We start from the raw sequence: 20,955 nt of genomic DNA, 5'->3' as shown, positions 1-20,955 counted from the left end.
ATCACTCCGTGTCTAAGTGACAGTGCCCTTCTCTGAATTCCAATAATATTTACATATACCACTCACTGGACAACTAGCTTACATTGTTAATTATCCTTCAATGCATATATCTGGATTTCCCATCAAGACTAAAATCTCTTTGGTGCTGCCAGATGGAGATTTCAAAATAATCACTGACCAGGAAAGAGGACCAGGATTGTGAATGCTGCAATAAAGGAGTCTGCATGTCTCAATCACAGAGCTTACAACAACGGCGAATGATAAGAGCAAAATTTCATTCTTAAGATGCTACAGCAGTTGATAACTATAGGTAAGGGTGCAATCAATAATTAACTACCTCTCCCTATCTCCCTGCCCTGCCAACCCCTACTCCCATCCAGGGTTTTTACTTGGCCAATTCAAACTTCCAATAAATGTTCTCAGAAACTCTTTCCTGACTGACCCCTACCCTCACCCCAAACTAGAATAGGTATCCTTATGATAGGTTCTCATAGCTTCCTCTATTTTCTTTAAAGCATATATTATAATACCATTAAGATTAAAAAATTACATAATTAAACAATTTACATCATTATCTATTTAGTTGCTAGGCACAGCAGTAGCTAAAACACAGGAGGCACTAAATAAATGTGTGTTGAGTTAAATGAATGAATGACTATCTTCCATTTGGACTATAGGTTCCATGAGATCAGAGGTTACATCTGTCTGTCCATTGCCACAGCCTCAGGGACTAACTAGCCTTGTGGAGAAACAGCACTCGGTTCATATTTGTTGAATGAATGACTAAACAAACGAACAAGATAAAACCAGTAGGCTTTAATGCTGAGGAAACTAGTGACAAGGACTACAGAAACATGGTTTCAAGGAGGATGATACTAGGTCAAATGTAGCAAAGATGACAGATAAAAAGCATTGCTTAGATTCAGCCGACTCAAAAGGTCCTAACTGCCCCAGCAAGGCTAGCTTCATTGGAGAAGCAGAAGTCAGCGAAAAGCAAGGAGATGGAGACAATGAATATAACTATTCTTTCAAGAAACTTGGCTGAGAAGAAAGAGAGACACAGGAAAGTTAGGTGGGGACACAGACTAGTAAGATATTTGTATTTAAAGGTGGGAGAGATGGCTGACTGTCAAAGCAAATGCCGGCTCCCCCATAACATGCTGAATAAATGAATAATCTCTCACCCTATCTGGAGGGAGGCAGTAAATGGAAGTCGCTATTCTTTCAGAATCATTTTTAAACAGCACCAAATTTCACAAAAAGGGAAAACTAAGCCTCCTCAAACTGGGTTAGAACAGGAAGTTGCAAAAAACATGTACGTTTTCATGGTTACATAGAAGAGGTATTGCAACATGTGGTACATTTAAATACAATTAAGGTTTTTCAGGCATGCATGCATTCAAAAAATTATACTGTCCCATGTGCTAGGAATACAGAAAAATTAGCCCCTGCTCTCAAGGAACTCAAAGTCAAGAGGAGGATCAAACAACTAAACCAACAAGAACAATATGGTATGAGAATATGGATGTCAGAATATAGAGAAATACAGAGAAAAAGCATCTGACTTAGACTTGGGGATGACTAAGAAAAGCTTCTCGAAGGAGGTGATGTCCAAGCTGAATTTAAACTGCTTAAGGGAGAGGTGACACATAATTAATTTTCCTATTAAAGAGGACCTATGATATTACCATAATGTCACTGAAGATTCCACTGGATAATAAAACATGTTTCTCCAAAAGAGCATAAGAACTGCATCCTTTTAATTTTCCGATGTGGTCTCAAAACAGCTGTCAGTTACTAAGTTAAGGAGCTTGGAGAGAGCACAGGGTAGGCTTGCCGAGGACGGGGTCTAGGGCTAGGTAGGAGTAATGGGCAGGAAGCAGGAGCTTTCTGAGAACTGATGTTGATTTGCCAAGTGTTCTAAGAATAGAGAAATATTTAACAAAGATGATTGCCCTGTTAAGTCAACAGAATCAGAAAAGGAAAGGTGAAGGAGATAAGCCAAAATGAGAAAATTAAACACTGGAACTCCAGGAGACAAAAGCTTAAAAAAATTCAGAAAAGGAAAAAAGGCTGGGTTTCTGCTGGAGGAAAACAAAATGTGTCTGAGAGAACTATAGACTCTACACACAACAGCCCCACACTAAGGAATGGGAGTCTGTGGTTCTGAGCACCTACCGTATGAACATTCTTACAAATAAATGACTGGCTTGGATATTGAGGCTGCAGGAGCTGCCCTTTCCTCCCCATTACTAGAGCCTTCCCTCCCCTCTCCCCAGTACTGACTCTGTTCCTATGCTGGCACTGATCTTATTTCTTCTACTCCCTAATGTGCAACGACAGAGCTTAAAGGAAAGTAGAAGAGCTCTGATCTGCCTTCCTTTCTTCACCAGGCCGCCCCCTGCTCACCACTAGGGCTGAATTCACACAGCTGTTCCCACCCCTCAACCCTTGACTCTCACAGAACTACTGCCACCCGCTGCCCCTCCTTTCTCAGCCCTTTTCATAGCTAACAGTGTCCGATTCTCCCCTGCCTTCCTGAAGGCAGTATGTTATAATAGGAAAGCACAGGCTTTGGCATTCAATAAGTCCGCAGTTCAAACCTTAGTTCTACCCCTTTTAACTGTATGTTTCTACAGCCTCAGGTTTTTCATCCGTAAAGTGAGGGTTAACAGTACCTATATTATGAGACTGCTATGAAAATTAAATACAAAACTATACTAAAGACCCTGACACAATTAGTACATAGCAGACACTCAAGAGACGCTAGCTATCTCCTTCTTTCATCACTGCCACTGCCACTGCCAGCATAAAAGGAGGCCTCATTCTTCAGTTCTAAGAGCCTCAGCTTCACCTGGTGCCCCAGCTGCCCACTATGGAAGTCACTTTCAGTGGCGTGGTGCTAAGGAAGTCAAAATGAGCCAAGTATGAGAGCAGGAGGTTACCTGTGGCAAGGGCTGGTGTTCACAGAACCCCCACAGCAGGACTACAAACCTGTTCTTATTTTAAAACATGGTTATAAATGGTGGTTCACATTCCAGAGTGGTATGAACACGGAAGTTCAGCTAATTAAGAATACTGGGCCTCCTGCAGGCTGTTCTAGAACACACCACAATTTATAGCCTTGTTTTAAGGAGAAAATGCTTCCCTACGAGTCGCTAACAAAGACCATTTTAAACTCTTCTTAAACTAGAGGTTATCCCCAGTGGGCCTACGAGAAAGAGAAGTGAGAATTCACTAACAGCCATGATGCACCAGACACTACGCTAAATGCTTTAGACATATACTGTTGTATGTTTATATACGAATAAATCTCATTTAATCTTCACAAAATGCAATGGCATATTTTTACTTCAATTCTACAAAAGTGGAAACAGAGCAGCTTGCCCAAAGTCTCATAGTATATATCAAAACAAAGATGGAACCTAGGTCTAAAGTACCCCCTTGCAAATCACAGAACAAGTTTTAGAATAAGTTTGGTTTAAATAAGAGAAAGACATAAAAATACGGGTTCTAACTCCAATGCTTTTCAATAGCAAAATTTTAGCACTACCCAATAGGTACAGCCGATATGAAATGTAAATCTGAGACCTGTTATTCCTGTAGCACCATGTTGGAAAACCAGTAAGTACACAAAACCACCCTTGTCCCTATTCCAGGCCAGCAAGCCTCAGTGATGGAAATGCTGATGACTGTGGACAGGTATGTACCCCGCATGCAGGGGACGGGGCTACAAGAGCTTCCTCGGGTGTTGCGTGGAAAATGCCTCCTGCCCTGGATCCTACAGAACCTCTCGCATACAGCCTCTAGCAGTCTCCCTACTGGATTCCAAGCCCTTAGGGCAGGAATTTCTTTTCTTTCCTGATATTTGACAAAAGTAGATATTCAATCAGTAAAAGCTTGTGGAAAGAATGAATGGATCCTTAACACTAGGATTTCCAGCAAAAACAGTCTCTGTCCTAGCTCTGAATGGCAATTCTGTGGGCGTTCAGAGGGGAACCAGTAAAGAAATGGCACAGATGTAAGCAAGTTTGGGAAACCATGGACTGCATGAACCAACAAAAGGAAACACAGCTTCTTAGAAACCTGGAGTAGAAAGACATTACAGGAGCAACTCTCATGAACGCTGATCTTGAGCAGAATGACAATATTTTTTATTGGAAATGTTTCAAAGCTACCAAAGCAACAAGTAGGCAGTAGTGAAAGGGCAAGTCTGAGAATAAGATACGTGAAATCAGAGTCAGAATGACCAGTAGCCCCGTGGAAGGAAAAGACAGTATCTGTAGCAAGGTTCTGGTTGGTTTATTTTTGCGTAAGGCAAGCAAGAGGGGAAAAAAAATGAACTACTGTCATGTCCGGCTTAACCAATCTGTTCTGAGAAATGCACCGTTAGGCAATTTCTTCATTGGCGAACACCATCGAATGCACTTACACAAACCTAGATGATATAGCCCACTACACACCTAGCCAGATGGTATAACCTACTGTCCTAGGCTACGAGCCTGTACACCAGGTTACTGTACAATAAATACAACACGAGATTAAATCAAGCACAGCAGAAAATGATGCAATCAAGAGACATGGTAAACACGAGGCTGCTCTGTAATGCAGAAGCACTGTCTTTTACAGCAAACATTTTCTTTTAGTAGAAATAGTACACTCTAAAAAGCACAGTATAGTAAATACTTAAACCAGTAACCTAGTTATTTATTATCACTAACAAGTATGTGTACTGTACATAATTATATGTGCTATACTTTTACATGACTGGCAGCACAGGTTTGTTTACACCAGCATCACCACAAACACGTGAGTAATGCATTGCACTAGAATGTTACCATGGCTACGACATCGCTAGGCAATAGGAATTTTTCAGCTCCATTATAATCTTATGGCACCACCGTGGTTGATGGGTCCGTCCTGATGAAAACGTCATTACACTTTGCATGACTGTAATAGGTAAGCCAACTACATCTATAGAAAACAATGGAACAATCAGGGTAAACAGGAAAATCAGGCTAAAATCTGACTCAGAAAATAAGCTGCTTAGGAAGCCAAGAAGACTAACTAGTTTTCAAATGATTTGATTTCTCAAGAGTAACACCTGGGCATGGAGATAGAGAAAAAGACCAAGTTTAAAAAAATGGGGGTGGGGATGGGGGGCGTTTATGAAGTTATCATTCATAAACATTGGACTCTTCAGGCCAATTAAACGGATTTAAATGCCAAAAAAATAAACACAAAAGCTAAGGTAAGATGGTGCTTGAGGAAGGCGTCTCCTGAACGCCTAGTCATCTGGCAAGATTTTCACAAAGACTAAAAGCCACTGCTGCTTCTCTCCCAATCCCCAACTAACCCCACACCTACTGATTTGAAAAATAGTTACTAGAATCTTCCATGTCAGTCTCATGGATAGAATGGAAAAATGGGGTGGGAGGAAAAGCACAGTAAGCTAAATCTACAGTAGACTAAACAAAGTGCTCCTAGTACCCTTGACCTTGCCTGACTCAACATGATTACCAACAACCCGAGGATATACATGAACGGCAAACCAGGCTTGCAAGTAGTGCAAGTTGGGAAAGTGACAGCTAACATCACCAACTGCATAATCACTCCCTCCCTACCATCTCTTTTGCCTAGGTCAGCATTTCCCAAAATGCGTTCCACAAAACCCTGGCCCTGGAAATGAGACTGAAAAAATGGTTTCTCAAGTTCAAAATATTTGGAGAATTCTGCATTTCCTTCCTGTTTAGTTATTAGCACAGCAAGAGCGCTAATAAATCCTGTAATAAACAGCCCTCTGTCTCGACTTGATGTTTCCCAAACATTTGTTCTTGAAACACTTTCACTAGTAATCATTAACTGAAGATGGCCTGAAGTTTAGGCCCTAAGCTACGTTCCAATTTTCGGTGCTAAAAAGTGATTCAATCCCCTTGAGTTACTAATGCCGTATCACTCTTCGTCCTCCAACTACCATATTTAAAAAAACAAAAACCAAACTTGACATTTCCTGCCTCCTGTTTCCTCACCACCCACTCACTTCATCAACTCAAAATCAGTCTTCTTTCTACTGAACAGTCTTCTCATGATGTGATCAACTGCACAGATAGCAGAACTACTGATGGCTTCTCTTGAGCCCCTCAATCCCTGTCTACAGGGTCACAAAGGAAGATTCACGCCCTTAAAACTCTCTTCCTTCAGCTTCCACTGACACTGCCTTCCACGCATCTCCTTAACTATGTGACCTTCGGTTCCTCTTTCCCTTTCGAACCCTTTAATTCTCAGAGCAACTCTTACTTCTCCTTTGAGCAAACTGCCCATAGTTTGAACTACTGCCCCTTCATGGATCCACAAGCCATTTCCTCGACTTCAGATTCTCATTTCCAATGGGCTTCTCAATTTGTTCACTTTATTTTTCTTCAAGGACTATACATTCAATGCACTCCAACCAAACTCATCCATTTCCCCACCCAACTTTCTCTCTTCTTGTCTGCTTGATTCCTGTTATGGAATCGCCATTCCCAGAGGGTGAGAGGGCAGCAGGATCAGCGGCTTTCTCCTCAGCATGCGCGCAGCACTATGAATACACCTCTGTAAAAGTGCCCGTCACAGTTAACTCTAACCACTCAACTCGCTACCTAGCCCTGAAGCTCCATCAATCGTCTGTGTGGCCCCTGTGCTGAGACACAGAAGAAACTCAACACACTTGGAAAAATGAATGAGTCCTTTGAATCATACCCAATTCATGGCTCATTCTTCACACTCTAATAACATACCAAGTTCTCTTGTACTTCAGCAAAAGCTCTGGATTTTTCCACATACAAGGCCACTATCCTTCATCAGGCTCAAATGAAACCCCAAACCTAAACTACGACTATCTTGTAACTTGGGTGATGAAGCTATCACTTGCTACCACAGCAATCTTTCTATTGGGTTGTCGGAAAAGTCATGACACATTTTTGCAACGAAAAACATAGAAAAAATACGTCATGACTTTTCCAACAACCCCATAAAATGCTACTCTAACCACATAACTCTCTGGCTCAGACACCTTCAATGGTTTCCCACTATTTCCAGAATACAGTCCAAACCCCTTAGCATGCTGTCACTGCCTTTCCTGTCCGGATCTCTGCTTACTCCCTATGCTCTCTAGTCCAGGAGTAGAAAACACCCCAGCCAGGGAGCCAAATCTAGCCCACTGACTGTTTTGTAAATAAAGTTTTATTGGAACATAGCCAGTTGCTATTTTGGGCCACACACTTCTTCGTTGTAGGAGGCTGTCTTGTGCACTGTAGAATGTTTAACAGGATTTTTAGCCTCTACCTACTAGATTCCAGTAGAGCTTCTCCTGTGTGAAAACCAAAAATGTCTCCAGACATTGTCAAATGTCTCTTGGGGGACAAAATTGCAGTTAAGAACCACCATTCTGGAGGTTGCTAAGTACAAGCTAACAGTATAACGTCGTTGCTAATAAAATAGATTATATAGTCACAGTAGTACAGTGTTCAAATTAAGAGATAAGAGTCACGCAGTATTCAGTGCTAGTTGACTTACACTTGTGAGATTGTGCTCAATTACGAATTTTAAGAGGAATTTGGAAAACTGGAATTCATACAATCAAAGGTGATCAAGCTGATAAGAAGCTAGGGGAAATGTCATAAAAGGGATATTGAAGTTAATGGAGATGTTTAGCCCATACAGGTGAAGATGAAAAGAAACCCACGATCTTTAAATATCTGATGGGTTGTCCTGCGAGAGGAAAGTTTAACTTGCTGTTGTTCAGAAAGGCAGAACTAGAAAGAGTGGGCAGCAGCTGCAAAAAGGCAGATTTTGGTTTTGTACAAGTAAAAGCTTTCTAATAATCAGAGCTGGCCAACAAATCTACTAGGCTGAGCTACAAAACACTGTGCTCTCGTCATTCTAAAAGTGTTTAAGCAGAGACCAGATGGATTGATGTCAGAGATGCTATCAAAATTCCTGCATGAGGTGGGACGTAGGGTAACACTGTCTCTCTAGAGTTCCTTCCAGCTCTAAGGATCCTAAGGCTAGCAAAGGAAAAGCCATGTACCATGAATAAAATGCCCCAGTTTCAAGACCTTAATTATAGCAAAAGAGAAAATTAACTTGCCAAACAATTTACCCTGTTTGCTAACATATTTATTTAGTCCCTGACATTGCAACTACCAGTGATCTATTTTTTTCTAATTGACTTTCAATCAGTTCCTGGATAACGTATATCACTACCTTTAAACCACATCTATTATTCTGTTACTAGTCACCACTAGTAACATTTGTACAATGTTTCACAGTTTTCAAAGCATTGTTACATGCATTACCTTACTCACATTAGCTAAACATAAACATGAAAATTTATTTTAGGTAACCTGTTCAGTTAGTGTCTCTTGCCCAGATTTTTTATGAAAGCTAGCCTTTATTATTCATTAAACATTCAATAAAGCATATTCCAGCAGATACTCATCTCCAAAACAAATCATTTATACACAACCTAGAGGTAAGCCAAATCTAGTTATTTCAGCACCAGAAATATGGACTTACCTCAGTGAAATTTCCATTTTATTTATGATTTGGGGAGAAAACTGTGAAAAATTATAATTTGGTTTTCCTAAAGTTCAATGTAGTCTTACAAACCAAAAGTTCCAGAAAGCAATCACAACAAAACGTGAAGCAAATGTATTATTGACAAGCAAAGCCACTGCAGGTCCTAATTCCAGGGACTCCTTTACTCCCCAGCTAAAATTGCCAACAAGAGCTGTGTAAGGACTTTCCCCAAAGCCAAACTGAGCCCTCACCCGCTGCTTTACTTACTTCTTTACGTTTTGTTTCTGGACATTCCGACTGCAGAGTGAGGGTTGCACCTTCGATATTTCTTGGCATGGGCGTGGAACCAGGGTTTATTGTTAAATGAATCTGATCTGGTGAAATAATGTGTTGCACATAACCCTGGGACATTGCTTCATGATCTATTAGATGAAAGCCCTCTTCACCCCCTACTAGAAAAGGCAAGTGCTCTCCGCACTGTCCATCGTCATCTTCATCATCCAAAGTGCCAGGGTCCTGCTCAATAAGAACAGTTGTCCTATCATAAACAGTTCCAGATGAGGAAGGCACCAGTCCGTTTTTATCCACAAACCTGAGCATCTTGTCATCGGGGGTCAGCTCATCTTCCTCTGCCTCAAAGTAGATGATGTTGTTGTCTGGACTGTGTTCCCCCATGGTTCAATTGTGCTCAGCTCAATTGTGAGAAATGGAAAGGTAATGACCTGTCTGCAATAGAACAAAGCCGGAGTTAGAGCCACATCACAGGACCTGGGGACCTCGCCTCAGCAACCACAGGGATCTTTTTCCCTCTCATTTCAAGAGTAAGTAAAGTAAATGAAAAATCATCTTCCATGGGACTAAGTTTTTTTTTAAAGTTTTACTTTGAAATCATCAAGTCATTTAAAAAGCAATGCCTTTTTTGAAACATTGAAATAATAAGTAGCAGTTCACAAGACCTTCCAAATGTGCCCTACTGCCAAACAATTTGAAGATTGGTCAAAATACCTAGAGGATAAAGGGGCAAACTGCTTCAAGTCTGAGTTGCTATGAATCTTAAAAGTAAGGCTAACCCACTCAAATCAGAACATGAGGCAGTGCAGTCTAGAGTGGAAGGAGCAAAGCTTTGGAGGCAGGGTCACCTACCTACAAATTCCAGCTTTGCCACTTACTGCTTGGGGAAATTTTCTGTGCCTCATTTTTCTTATGAGTAAGGTGGGACTGGTAATTCCTGTTTTCTCAAAGTTGTTACGTGGAGTAAGAGATAATGTATGCTGAAGCGCAATGTCTGACAATAGTAGAGGAAACAAGTGTGATTTCGTTCCCTTTCCAAGAACAGATGTTTCAGCCCTTGGGTAGAAAGCGTGATCCCTAACCAGGCATATCTAATGAAAATCACCTAATCTATTTATCTCCTAAGACATTCTGGTATCCACTAGAAGCCACATTTGTATAGTGTGCTCTCGGCAGTGAGGGAATGATGAGTCTTACTTTTGTTTCTAATGCCCCAAGCACAGTACACTGACACTAGGAGTTCAGGAAATGTCAGCTACATTAATGAAAGGCCTGCAGATATACTCTCTTGGGAAGAGGTGCTCTCTTGGGAAGATATGTTCTCTTGGGGAAAATATCAAATTTGAAGCTTTCCTGCTCTGGAATAGTGATTCTTCCTTTACCTGCAAACACACAGGTTCTACAAACATGACTTTGGCAGGCAGAACAGAGAATTTAAAAATAACCACCTCATCACTTTTAGTTTTCGGTCTGGCTTTGCACTTTATCTTTCATTTTCTCTTCTGCTCTGGATTAGAAAGCGAACCTTTACATAGTGAGGCGGCTAGACAGAGAGATACAGTAGTTACCAGAGACAGGCCAAGGGATCAGATCCGGGAGGAACCGGCCCGAACCCTTGCTCTGGCTTACGCAACCCGGTAGATGCACATTTCGCTGCATCTGAAGGGAGAGAGAACTGAGACGAGAGAGAAGGGCAACGCGGGCCCCACTGGGCAGCCCAGGCACCACTGGCGGCAACGCGGAGACCAACTGTCCGGAACAAACAAGACCAGGAGGTTTGAGGATGGCAAATGAGGAGTACAAACAGAACACCCTGAGGAGGCTGGGAAAGGGAACCTGTGTGGGATGGCTCCCAGCCCGGGCTACACGGGAAAATCCGAAGACAGGCTGGGGGGCTTCCAGCCGGGCGAAGAGGGGCAGGGTCCGGGTCTCCATGGAAACAGGGGAGGGGGGCTGGATACCCATCCCCATGGAAACGGAGGAGGGGTGGGGTCCCTTGGTGACCGGACTGGGGTCTCTACTGGGAAATGCTTCAGGAGGGAGCCTAAGTCCCGCGCCCCCCGGAAAGTCCCCGGCCCCGGCCGCGTCTAGTTTCGCCTTTTACCTCCGCGGCTCCCGGCTACAGCGGCAGCGGCAGCTTCTCCCCTCCCCAGCGGCACCATGATTGCCCCCACCTTCCCCGAACGTCACTTCCGCTTCCGCTTTCCGGAGGAAAGAGGAGATACCGGTTCCGCCTCTCCCTGGCGCTTCTGGTTGGTTAAAGCTGTGCCGGGGCTGAGCTCGAGCCTCCAATTGGCGAGCGTGAGGGGCGGGGCACCGCGATCTTCGCCGGGCCTTGAGTTCGTCCAGCGCGGGGAAGCGCACGCCGCGTTCTTCCCCCGCCGGAATTGGAGTGTCACTTCCAAAGGCTCTATACGCGTGGAAAGGAGCTCGAACCTCTGCTCAGCCCCGCTTACGCTGGCTGTCCTTGCCATGGCAACCACAGCAGCAACGGGAAGAACCAGTTAGGTATCCGAATTCCGGCTGCGGCCCCGCAGGGGAACCTAGAAGGTTGTGACATACCCGCATTTCTCCCTCTGTGGCCCCAGCTTCCTCTCATCACCCATCAAAGTTAATTAACACAGCCAGGAGGGTCTGAGAAAAAGACTGGACCCAAATGGCAGAACGAGCGAGTATTCCTGTCCCAGCCGGAGCACACCGCCGCCTGCCCCCTCCCGCCCCCCGCCAATAAGCTCTTATAAAAAGCCCAACTCTCCCCTCACACAACGCTTTCTGTCTGTCCCAACTTTTTCCCCTGCAGAGGATTGCCGGCTCCCATCGGGTTCTGCCCAGGCCTGTCAACGCCACCTACTGGCCATTCCCTTTAACTATTCATTCACCTCGTTATCCTACTGGCCCATATCTAAATCACATTTTACACTTCTTTCAAGCAGTGGTGTTTCAGGGTCCAAGGAGCTATTTTACTTCTGCCTTCATTATGCTCCTGTGTTTTCTAAATCCTTGGAAGATTTAGTTGTTAGAACTTCCCAGAAGCCACTGCCTGTTTTTACCCTAAGCTTCTTCTCTGGAATATTCAGTGTAACAACTCCCAGAGATTAGATCGGGGATCAAGCGGTTCAGGCCATGCCTGTACCATCTCTTGCTTGAAAAATGTGAATTGGGACTGTACCCACCAGATACCAGGCAAACATCTCTTTGGCCCCTGACTAGCTGCCCCCATTCTTAAGCCACAAAGGTCCAGATGCAGAGAGCTGCCATCACTTGAGATAAAAACAAACAATCGCTGTTAAAAATACATTTATCATAAAATATATTACATATATAAGAGAGGGGATGCATCATATACAGTTTGCCCAGAAAATCCCACTTGTTTCACCAGAACACCCCATTTCTTCAGTATTTTCATTTTCAAGTCACTGAATTGCCCTCAAGAGGCTGAGTGGCCAGCCCCAGAGTTTTTTGAGCCACATCTGAGTAGGAAAGAGGGTAAGACTTGCATATGCATACACATATGTCCTCAGGCAGAGTGCTGGAAGCATCTGGGCTGGCTGTGGCCGGTTTATCCAGCGGCTTCCACTTGCATTCTTGCTGTCCAACTCATTCTCCCTTCAAGACTCCAAAGTCTGTTCCAATATCTGATCACGAGGAGCTCAGCCCAGGCTACAGGGAAGGCACTGACTATGCCCTGAAGGTACGCTGAGTGAGCACAAGAAGTACAGTTACTTAAACATTAAAAAAAAAAAAAAAGACGTCTATTTGTGTTAAATAACTAAAGCTGAACATCTGAATGTCAGTTTTATTGTGGTGGATTTCCCCTCATGTGCTCACAACTCACAGCAGCACTGAGTGTGAGCCATGGTGGGGGAGGACGGCCTGGGCTCAGGAAATAGGCAGTTGCCCCTCTTGCTCCCAAGTAGCCTCACATCCTCTTAAGGCCGCTCTTGAACTGAAACAGGTGGGACTAATTGGTTGCTTCGGGTAAAACAGAAGAGACAGAGAGGCTCAGGGTGAGTTGCAGAGGAACTGGTGAATAAATTCTTGAGCCTTCTTCTTTTCTAGCATGTCAAGCTTTTGGTGACCAGCTGGGTTTCGAAGCAGTAAGCTGCCAAATATGCTAGCTGCATGAAAGACACAGAGAACAAATGATTCAGCAAAAGAAGGCACTACTTATTCTTGTGTTGGTAGGAGTGGGGGAGGGTGCCCCAAAGCAAATTTTCTGCTTGAAAAAAACGATTTGAGGGTAAACTTTGCCCAGAGCTTAAGATTTTAGTTTTACTGCAGTGGACTTGGGACCTTCCTCAACGACATTTCTCAAAATGAGTCTCTCAGCAAGGCATTTGGTTGCTTACCTAGAATATTCTCATCCAAATGATTTTCTGCTGAATTTTTCAGTAATTCTCGCAAAAATGACATCAGGTAGTGGAAGACATTTTTGTGGAATCTGGGAAGACTAGAAATGACCTGAAAGAGAGAAAATGGGGATTTATCTTTTCATTCATTTAATTATTTGTCAAGTGCCTGCTATATTCCAGCAATTGAGTACATAATCCAAGTACATGCGTAAGACTGTGCACAGAAGACCTTGATCATTTACCACATGGCACAAGTGCCAGAAGAGAAGCACATATCAAGTGCTACATGAATTTTGAGGTCAAATTTCTACGTGCTCTCCAAAGACTTAAGGAAATAGAGGACATTTTAGTTGGGTCTTGAATAGAACACATGATTGGACTTACAGAGGTAAGGACTAGGGCATTTAGGGCAAAAGAAAGTGTGAAGAGAAGGAAAACAGGGAGGTAAGGAGAAAGAACACATTTCAGAAGTCATTCTTGGCAGGAGCACAACTCTTTTGAACAGGCACTAAGCCTGGAAGGGATCAGGCTAGAATGAGTCCACCAGCTAGCTGCATATCAGAATCAGTTGGGAAGCTGGTACAAAATATATTCCAAAAGAGATTTTGATTCAGTGGATGTGGGCTGAGGCTCTAGAACCTGTATTATTAGCAGGCTTTCTAGATTATTCTGCTATGGTCTGTTATATATGTGAGAAACTAGAGTAGACCATAAAAAGTCTTGAATATTTAAGAAAATCAATTGGCAATAGAGAGCCAATTATGGTTTTTGACCAACAGTAACATGAGAGTTTTAGAACACAATTTAGGGCTGGCCTTGTGGCGCGTTGGTTAGGAGTTGGCTTGGGACGCCAGCTCTGAGCAGCAGAGCCCAGGTTCGGATCCCACATGAGGGCCAGTGACGCTGCGACCTCTACAGCTAAGATGGTGAACAACAGCTCGACCTGGAGCTGGGCTGCCGTGAGTCACTGGCGTAGGAGTAGGCTGCAGTGGGGCTGGCCGGCAGTGGGCGTGAGCTGCTGTGAGCCGCCGTGAGCGGCCGTCCGATGGCCAGCGAGTGACTGCCTCACCCGGGAAGAGCGCAATGATAATACCAACATGGGCCAGTGAAGCGACATCCTCCACAACTAGACTGAAGAACAAAAGGACAGCAGCTTGCCTGTTCCCCTTCCCTGATTCCCCAACGCTGTTCCCCACCCCCAATTCCCCCAATAAAATCTTTTTAAAAACCCACAAAAACCACAATCTAATGGCAGTACACAAAATAAATCAGCGGGAGAGCCTGAATGCAGGGTTTTGAACCAAGGTAAGTGGAACAAGAATGAAGAAAAAAAGATGGGTGATAGATCAAGGGGACTTAGTATGTGGGAGGTGAGGACTGGAGGAGTCAGAAATGACTCGTTTCTGGGTTGACTCACTGCAATTACGGATGATGCCATTAACAGAAAAAAAAATGGACATGAGAGGGAGAACAGGTTAGGGAAGATATGGAACTAAATTTCTAAGACACTGCATTTGAGGGGCCGCGACCGCTCTGTTCCCGCTGGCCCCATGAAGCCTGGGCTGCAGCATGTGTATGCTGATGCTCCACGCTTCCCCGCACCTGTTGACTTGCTGTGTAGTTGCCAGAACACTCCAAGCAGTTATGGTAGGCGCTGTAACAGATGACGGGCTCCGGCAGGCTTTCCAGGAAAAGCAGCAAGGCTTCGGCTACGGAATGACTGCTAAAGGCTTTCGGCCCATCGTTAAGGAACAGGTGACGCTGCTGCCCATGGTTAGGAAAAGACCCGGGAGCGAGCACATGCTAGAGGTGCTGCCGGCCCAGTCAGGCTTTCTGCTCAGAGTCAGGAGGCCAGCCTGACATCTTGAAGGGGCCAAGCTGTTTGTCAGCTTAGCTGGGCCTTCCTGAGTTCCTGCTATATTGATTGCTTAAAGTTGTAAAGTCTTCTCTATGCAAACTTTAAGTAAGAGGAACATGATAGCGGGGGACACAATATTTGATTTGAGCCTTAAAATACCAGGGGTGCCAAAAATACGTAAACACATGATATACATTCATCTTTTGTTATTGGTATATATTATTACAATTTTAATACAGTTTTTTCCTGTCTTAAACATGTATACATTTTTTTGGCACCCTCTATATTATTCTTTCCTTTTTCTCACCTCTCTCTCTCTCTCTCTTTCTCCGCTTTCTCTCTTTCACACACACACACACACACACACACACCTCTGAAGGATACAGGCAGTATTGAGGGTATCAATCATTCCCGTATCCAAAGAGTCCCTAATTTCCTCAAATTCCGATCTTAGGCCTGGCTGTTGAAATAGATCTTCCTGCAAAAGAGAAGAAAGTCACAAAATAATTATATTCTTAGAAAATCAGCAACGCAGAGAACAAAAAGCAGCAGTGTAGTGAGGCCTTTGAATCACCCTGGTAGACAATCTGACTTAGGCTAATGAGTAATAATTCATCTGCAGGCCTTCCCAGGCGTGCTCCCACAACAGGTCTTTAGAGTGCTAAGATACCTATTATGAAACTATGGGTAGAGCGTACTACACACAATAAGATTCAATATAAGGCAAAACTTAAAAGCAGCTATACTTCCTGGGTGTTATAGTGGGATTAGTCAGAATAAGAAAAACCTGAAGAAATGATATCATTTATAAGATGGAGAAAACTGCAAGGCACCTAAGTGCTTTGTGAAAACAAGATTATGGCGATAAAGCTATTTCCAGTAGTCCCAGAGTACTTTATATTCATTCAGTAAAATGACTTCGTGCCACATAACTGTTAATAACAGTATTACATGTATTGCTCAAAGTTACACTTGGAAGGAACTCTATAGAGAAGGCAAAACAGCACAGGGCTTAAGAATGTGACTTCTATAGCCAGACCCCCTGGGTTCAAGACCTAATCCTGCCCACTTAACAGCTTTGGGACCTTGACCAAGTTATTCAACCTTTCTGGGCATCTGTTTCATCATCTGAGAGCTACTGTGAGAACTAAACGAGGCAATGCTATAAAACACTTAGAATAGTGTTTGGTGCATTGTAACACTCAATAAATGTGAGGGGGAAAAAAGTGAAAAGAGAATATCATCAGAATGGATTTTACTCCGTCTCCCTGGAACTTATATAAATGAGTCAGTGAAACTGGCCAGTCTGATCTCATGAAGCTTGCCGTAGTCACTCTAGAAATCAGATCTCCTGACTCATGGCTGGGGAATTCCATCTTGTCCCCTGCCTCTGGCTGGCTTGTCAACAAGTTAGCCCCTCCCATTCTCAGAAGCTGAGGAGAGTTCCTCAAAAGGATAGCAGGCTGACATCCTGCGAAGTCTCCAGATGGCCTTCTACCTGGTGGACCCCAGAGGCCTGAGAAGGGAACACGCTGTGCTGGGAAGGCCATTCTGTGTGAGGCTGCTTCCCCTGGGGGTCATCAAGTGCTGTATGTAAAATCAGGGTCCCACAGGGGTGTGAAACATGAACCTATTTATCCCTCATTCACTCCCTGGGGGAAGAACAGCGTTCCACAGGTTCCCTGGGGGTAAAAGCCTCTTACGTCAAATATTCTTGGGCGGATGCTCTTTCTCAAGGCAGCCTGGCCTCAATCCCGTCTGATTGCTTGACTGCCACTCACCTGCAGCATAGCATTTCGGTACAGGTAATCAACCATTATCCAGAGCTCTTTGGGGATTTTTAGGGGCCTCTCCAACTGGCTCCCATCATCTTCAGTCCGTAGCGGCATCACAGTCTGAAAAGAAAGAAAAAGCATGACAAGAAGCCCCCCCCAATGGAACTTGTGCCAGGCTGGCTTCAGGAGAACGCATGATATGGGGACAGCAAGGGAAGGGCAGTATTTCAATGCCCCTAAGCAAAACATTCCAGTCAAATGAACTCAGGCGGAACAAAGCACAAAGATGACTTTTGAGAACTGCGAGTGGGTTATGGCAAGAAGTTTTCATGAATCAGGTGAAATATGCATGATCTTAGAAAAAACTCCTGCCTATAGCATTTCACAGTCAGAACCAGAGAGACAGTGTGGTCTGGTGAAAAGAGTCCAAAAACCTAAGTGCAAGGTCCAGGTCCAGTGTTAACTTGCCATATGACCAAGTCGCTCTCCTTATGGGGCCCCCGTTTTCATCTCCATAATGGAGAAGATGGAGTTCAAGAGCACCTAAATTTAAAAAATACACTGAGGGGGAAAACACACCAATTACCATAAACCTGCTCCAAACTAGTTTCCGTGTCTCCATAGGAGCCTTTTAGATCTCAGAAAATTTCGTTTGGAATAATAAAACTACCAAGTGATTATTAAAACAAAAAAAAAAAGGAATAATATCATGGGCCAGGGAACCTTCATTATCTTAGTATCCATGGCTGAGTTTCTCTAATGTACTACGTATGAAAGACTGCAAAACACTGCCACAACATTTTGCAGCTTTTCCCATCAAGTGGAATCTGAGCTGGCTTCAAATTTGCCACCATCTGATTGCAATGGCACAAAGAGGCAAGACAGCAGAAGAGCCACACTGAAAACTCAGTCACAAGAGGCAGTAACTCGTTGTTTTAAACCACTACAATTGTGGTTCGTTACACAGCAGTGTAGCTGATATAGTAAGCCCGCTCTAGGGAGGCTGAAGAATTCTCAGGTCCCTGGGAAGGTAGGCATAGGATTATCTTGTTTGACTGGCTTAGCTGCTGCTATACAGTTCTACATACTTCCTTGTGGCATGTAACTCACCAGCTCGCTAACAGTCTCAAGCGGCAGGTCCAAGATGGGCTCCCTCATATAGCACAGTGTATGGATGGGAGTTCCGAAACAGCTGGGCAGGTAGTTCCCAGACACAGACAAAAAGTAATCCCTTCCCCTTTCCAAGTGCAAAACCAGGATGTCCTCAATTTTGTCTTCACCTGAGTTGAGCTTTGTCGCCGTGGTCTTATTTACAAATAACTCCAATTCAATCTCAACGGCAGCATCTGAGGAAAAATTTTAAAAGCAATGTTGGCTGGTGGGAGGCCCAGAGGGAAGGGGGAAAGAAGATAGAAGGTGAGAGGGTCAGGCATAAAGGTCTAGGGAAAGTAAAGAAGAGATATCAGCCAACTCACAAGTGTCTAAGTGCTCAGCACTCAGGAGACGCCACGAACAAGGAGGTTACAGTCCAAGAGGGAATATGAAAGCAACGGAAACATGAATAGGCAACTGCTATCAAACCCAAGTTCTAAGTAGCACGGTTCAAACTAGAACTTATTAATACAATAAAAAGGCATGGATCAAAGAGCTTGCCCTGAGCCAGGTCAGGTGAAGATACCTGATCCAGTAGAAAATATAATGCAAGTATCAGCCTGTAAATTGTCCGCAAATCAGGCGTAATCCCTCTGCCATGCAGCACAACGCAGAGTACAAAGGAAAAGTTGGGAAAGACATGGATGGTGCATTCCAGGGCCAGATATAATTTCTGCATTACTACCCCATTATCTTTCCCACAAGAGCCGATACTTGGGAGTTGATTATGAAGCAGACAGTGAACATGGTTCTTTCAGCAGCATCACCTGCTTCACGGCAATCTTATGTTTTCTCTTTCCGTAAAATTATGTACCAAATACACGACTGAGAATGCTTTTGAAACTAAACTCATGCTCCTCGCTATTTTATATTTTATTTATGGATGGTTCATCCACAGGGCTTTTTAAAAGTTTCAAGCAGACAACAAAACACTCAGAAACAAAAAGCTGATCTTAGGGAAATGAGCAAAGACAGGGTAGAGTATTCCCCAAACCAGTAACCAGGAACCTGGGAACAGAGGCCTCACCTGGCAGGAGGAACCCTTTGCTGGGGTTGGCATTCAGCCAAAGCTTACAGTAAGACTCTTCACCAGGCTTGTTGATGAATTCAAACTCACAGGGTACTTGTCCATTTTGAATTGTAAAGGATTCTATTCGCAATTGCATGTACTTCACATTCTGAAAACAAAACTGGGAACAAGCACGGAACCAGTCAGACCAGTGCCCTCGTCTCCGCAACCTACCTAGACACCCCAACTGAGCAATCCTTGCCCTTCTGGAAAGAAAATGAAGGACCACCGCTTTCAAATCATGTTTTGCTCTAAGTATTTACGTGGGAGGCCACAGCTGCCACTAAAGACCAGTTGTCTGTGTCTAACCCAAAAATCCCACAAAGAACACATGTTGTTTTATAAATAAATTCCTGAAGGAATTGAAATTTACACCTTCTACGCCCAAAGACCATTTCCTAAACACACTTCACAAATTCCACCCCAAACATGCAAACCAAGCTCATCTTTCCAAGTAGCTGGACATCTAAGGCATTAAAAATATCCTCACCATAAATCCCCATTGGATTGACTTCTTGGTATGGTCAATTCTCAGTGATCTATGCTGCGGCTCTTCCATGAAAAATCTTTAGCCCTAACTTGACTTCTCCCACTACCCCACTGCTCCTCTGTGCTGCCATCTCTCCCATCAACGCATGCATACCCAAGAAGTCCAGACTCAATTTAATCTCAAAGCAAAGCAATCAGTAGGAAGACAAACCCAATGCAAGAATATACACCAGTTATACTAAAATCAAAGAAAACACCTTCTGGATCTATGCCATTAGTTAACTCATAAATAGCATATGTGTGGGTGAAATATATGAGCCACAGAAGGTTAAAAGCTTCTGGCTTAGAAGATCAGGAGATGAACATAGTCTAAATCAACAACCCCTCTTCAGCTAGCACTATCAGCTTCACTATATCGAGAAGCAGCCTGTCAAGAACGACTCGAGTCCGGTAGTCTGACAGGTGTCTCCTGGAATTCTGAGCCCTAGGAGATGAGATTTAAGTTCTAGGAATAGAAGGGCCTGATGCCAATGTTCTTAACATGTTCTTCCTACTTCTAGCTTGGAGAGGGTCACAGAAGCAATGTTGGCATTTTCCATCTTATCCAGGGAACGAACAATCTTCTCCAGGGTCTTCCGGTAAAGCTCTTGTTGTATAACCTTCACCTGGAAAGGAAACATGAGCGACTGAGGGCCATGGCTTCGGCTCATTGCCTCTTTTTCAGTATGGAGGACATTCCTGGCACTGGGAAAGACCAGTTGACAGCAACACATAAAGACTAAATAAATTTAATTAATTAACTAAGAATCCAATTAACAATAGTGGTAGACAGGTTCCCCAGAGGCAAAGCCTGTGGTCAAGTCAACTGCTTCCTGATTAGCAGAAAAAAGATAAGGGAGTGAATTTGGCTGGCAGTTCTGCCAGGTCTCAGGCCCAGGGCAGAAAGAGGCTCACTGCCTAGCTCTACTTCGCTTGCTGCTGCCAACAGACCTACAGTGAGAAACTGTTCTAGGGCTTTTATTTAAAGCAGAATTTCTTAAAAGGAGAGAGAGAGAGAGAGAGAGAGAAAAGGGGGAGGAGGGGGAGGATGAAAGAAGAAGAAGGAGAAGGAGAAGGAGAAGAAGAAAGGAAGCAGCATTTCTCCAACTTTTTTAACCTCTGCTCCATCAGCCAAGAAGACTTTGTCAGGGTTTCCCATCTGTATTTTGATTTATAAACACAACTTGTCATTTTCCAATAATAAAACTTTACCGTATTTGCCGGCGTATAAGACGATTTTTTGGCCCTGAAAAATATGCCTCCAAGTGGGGGGTCGTCTTATACGCCAGGTATACTTCAGATAGACTGCCCATAGTGCTTGCCCCGTGCCATAGTGGCCTCCCGATGCCCGCCCACTTCATTCCACATACC

At 43.8% G+C, this 20,955-nt stretch overlaps 2 protein-coding genes across 7 annotated transcripts in view; both read right to left on the bottom strand.

The window, feature by feature from the left end:
• The window catches only part of MTF1 (metal regulatory transcription factor 1), a 38,433-nt gene extending 27,401 nt beyond the window's left edge, over nucleotides 1-11,032 (bottom strand). For both annotated transcript variants that reach the window (XM_019658250.1, XM_019658258.1), the window contains exons 1-2: nucleotides 10,955-11,032; nucleotides 8,827-9,285 (exon numbers count right to left, since the gene is read on the bottom strand). In XM_019658250.1, the coding sequence (XP_019513795.1) occupies nucleotides 8,827-9,234 (408 nt within the window). In that variant the 5' untranslated portion in view covers nucleotides 9,235-9,285; nucleotides 10,955-11,032. The remainder of the gene's footprint in view (nucleotides 1-8,826; nucleotides 9,286-10,954) is intronic.
• A 1,098-nt stretch (nucleotides 11,033-12,130) lies between these two features.
• Nucleotides 12,131-20,955, bottom strand: part of INPP5B (inositol polyphosphate-5-phosphatase B) — a 63,054-nt gene continuing 54,229 nt past the window's right edge. For all 5 annotated transcript variants that reach the window (XM_019658144.1, XM_019658152.1, XM_019658167.1 and 2 more), the window contains 8 exons: nucleotides 20,100-20,210; nucleotides 19,015-19,177; nucleotides 17,946-18,181; nucleotides 16,842-16,955; nucleotides 15,445-15,538; nucleotides 14,805-14,932; nucleotides 13,200-13,311; nucleotides 12,131-12,968 (listed from right to left, as the gene is read on the bottom strand). In XM_019658144.1, coding sequence (XP_019513689.1) covers nucleotides 12,853-12,968; nucleotides 13,200-13,311; nucleotides 14,805-14,932; nucleotides 15,445-15,538; nucleotides 16,842-16,955; nucleotides 17,946-18,181; nucleotides 19,015-19,177; nucleotides 20,100-20,210 — 1,074 coding nt within the window. In that variant the 3' untranslated portion in view covers nucleotides 12,131-12,852. The remainder of the gene's footprint in view (nucleotides 12,969-13,199; nucleotides 13,312-14,804; nucleotides 14,933-15,444; nucleotides 15,539-16,841; nucleotides 16,956-17,945; nucleotides 18,182-19,014; nucleotides 19,178-20,099; nucleotides 20,211-20,955) is intronic.

Source organism: Hipposideros armiger, unplaced genomic scaffold (genome assembly GCF_001890085.2).
Source record: "Hipposideros armiger isolate ML-2016 unplaced genomic scaffold, ASM189008v1 scaffold_10, whole genome shotgun sequence".
NCBI lineage: Eukaryota > Metazoa > Chordata > Mammalia > Chiroptera > Hipposideridae > Hipposideros > Hipposideros armiger.
The sequence above is the reverse complement of the archived record's forward strand: the minus strand, read 5'-3'. Positions and strand labels throughout refer to the sequence as shown.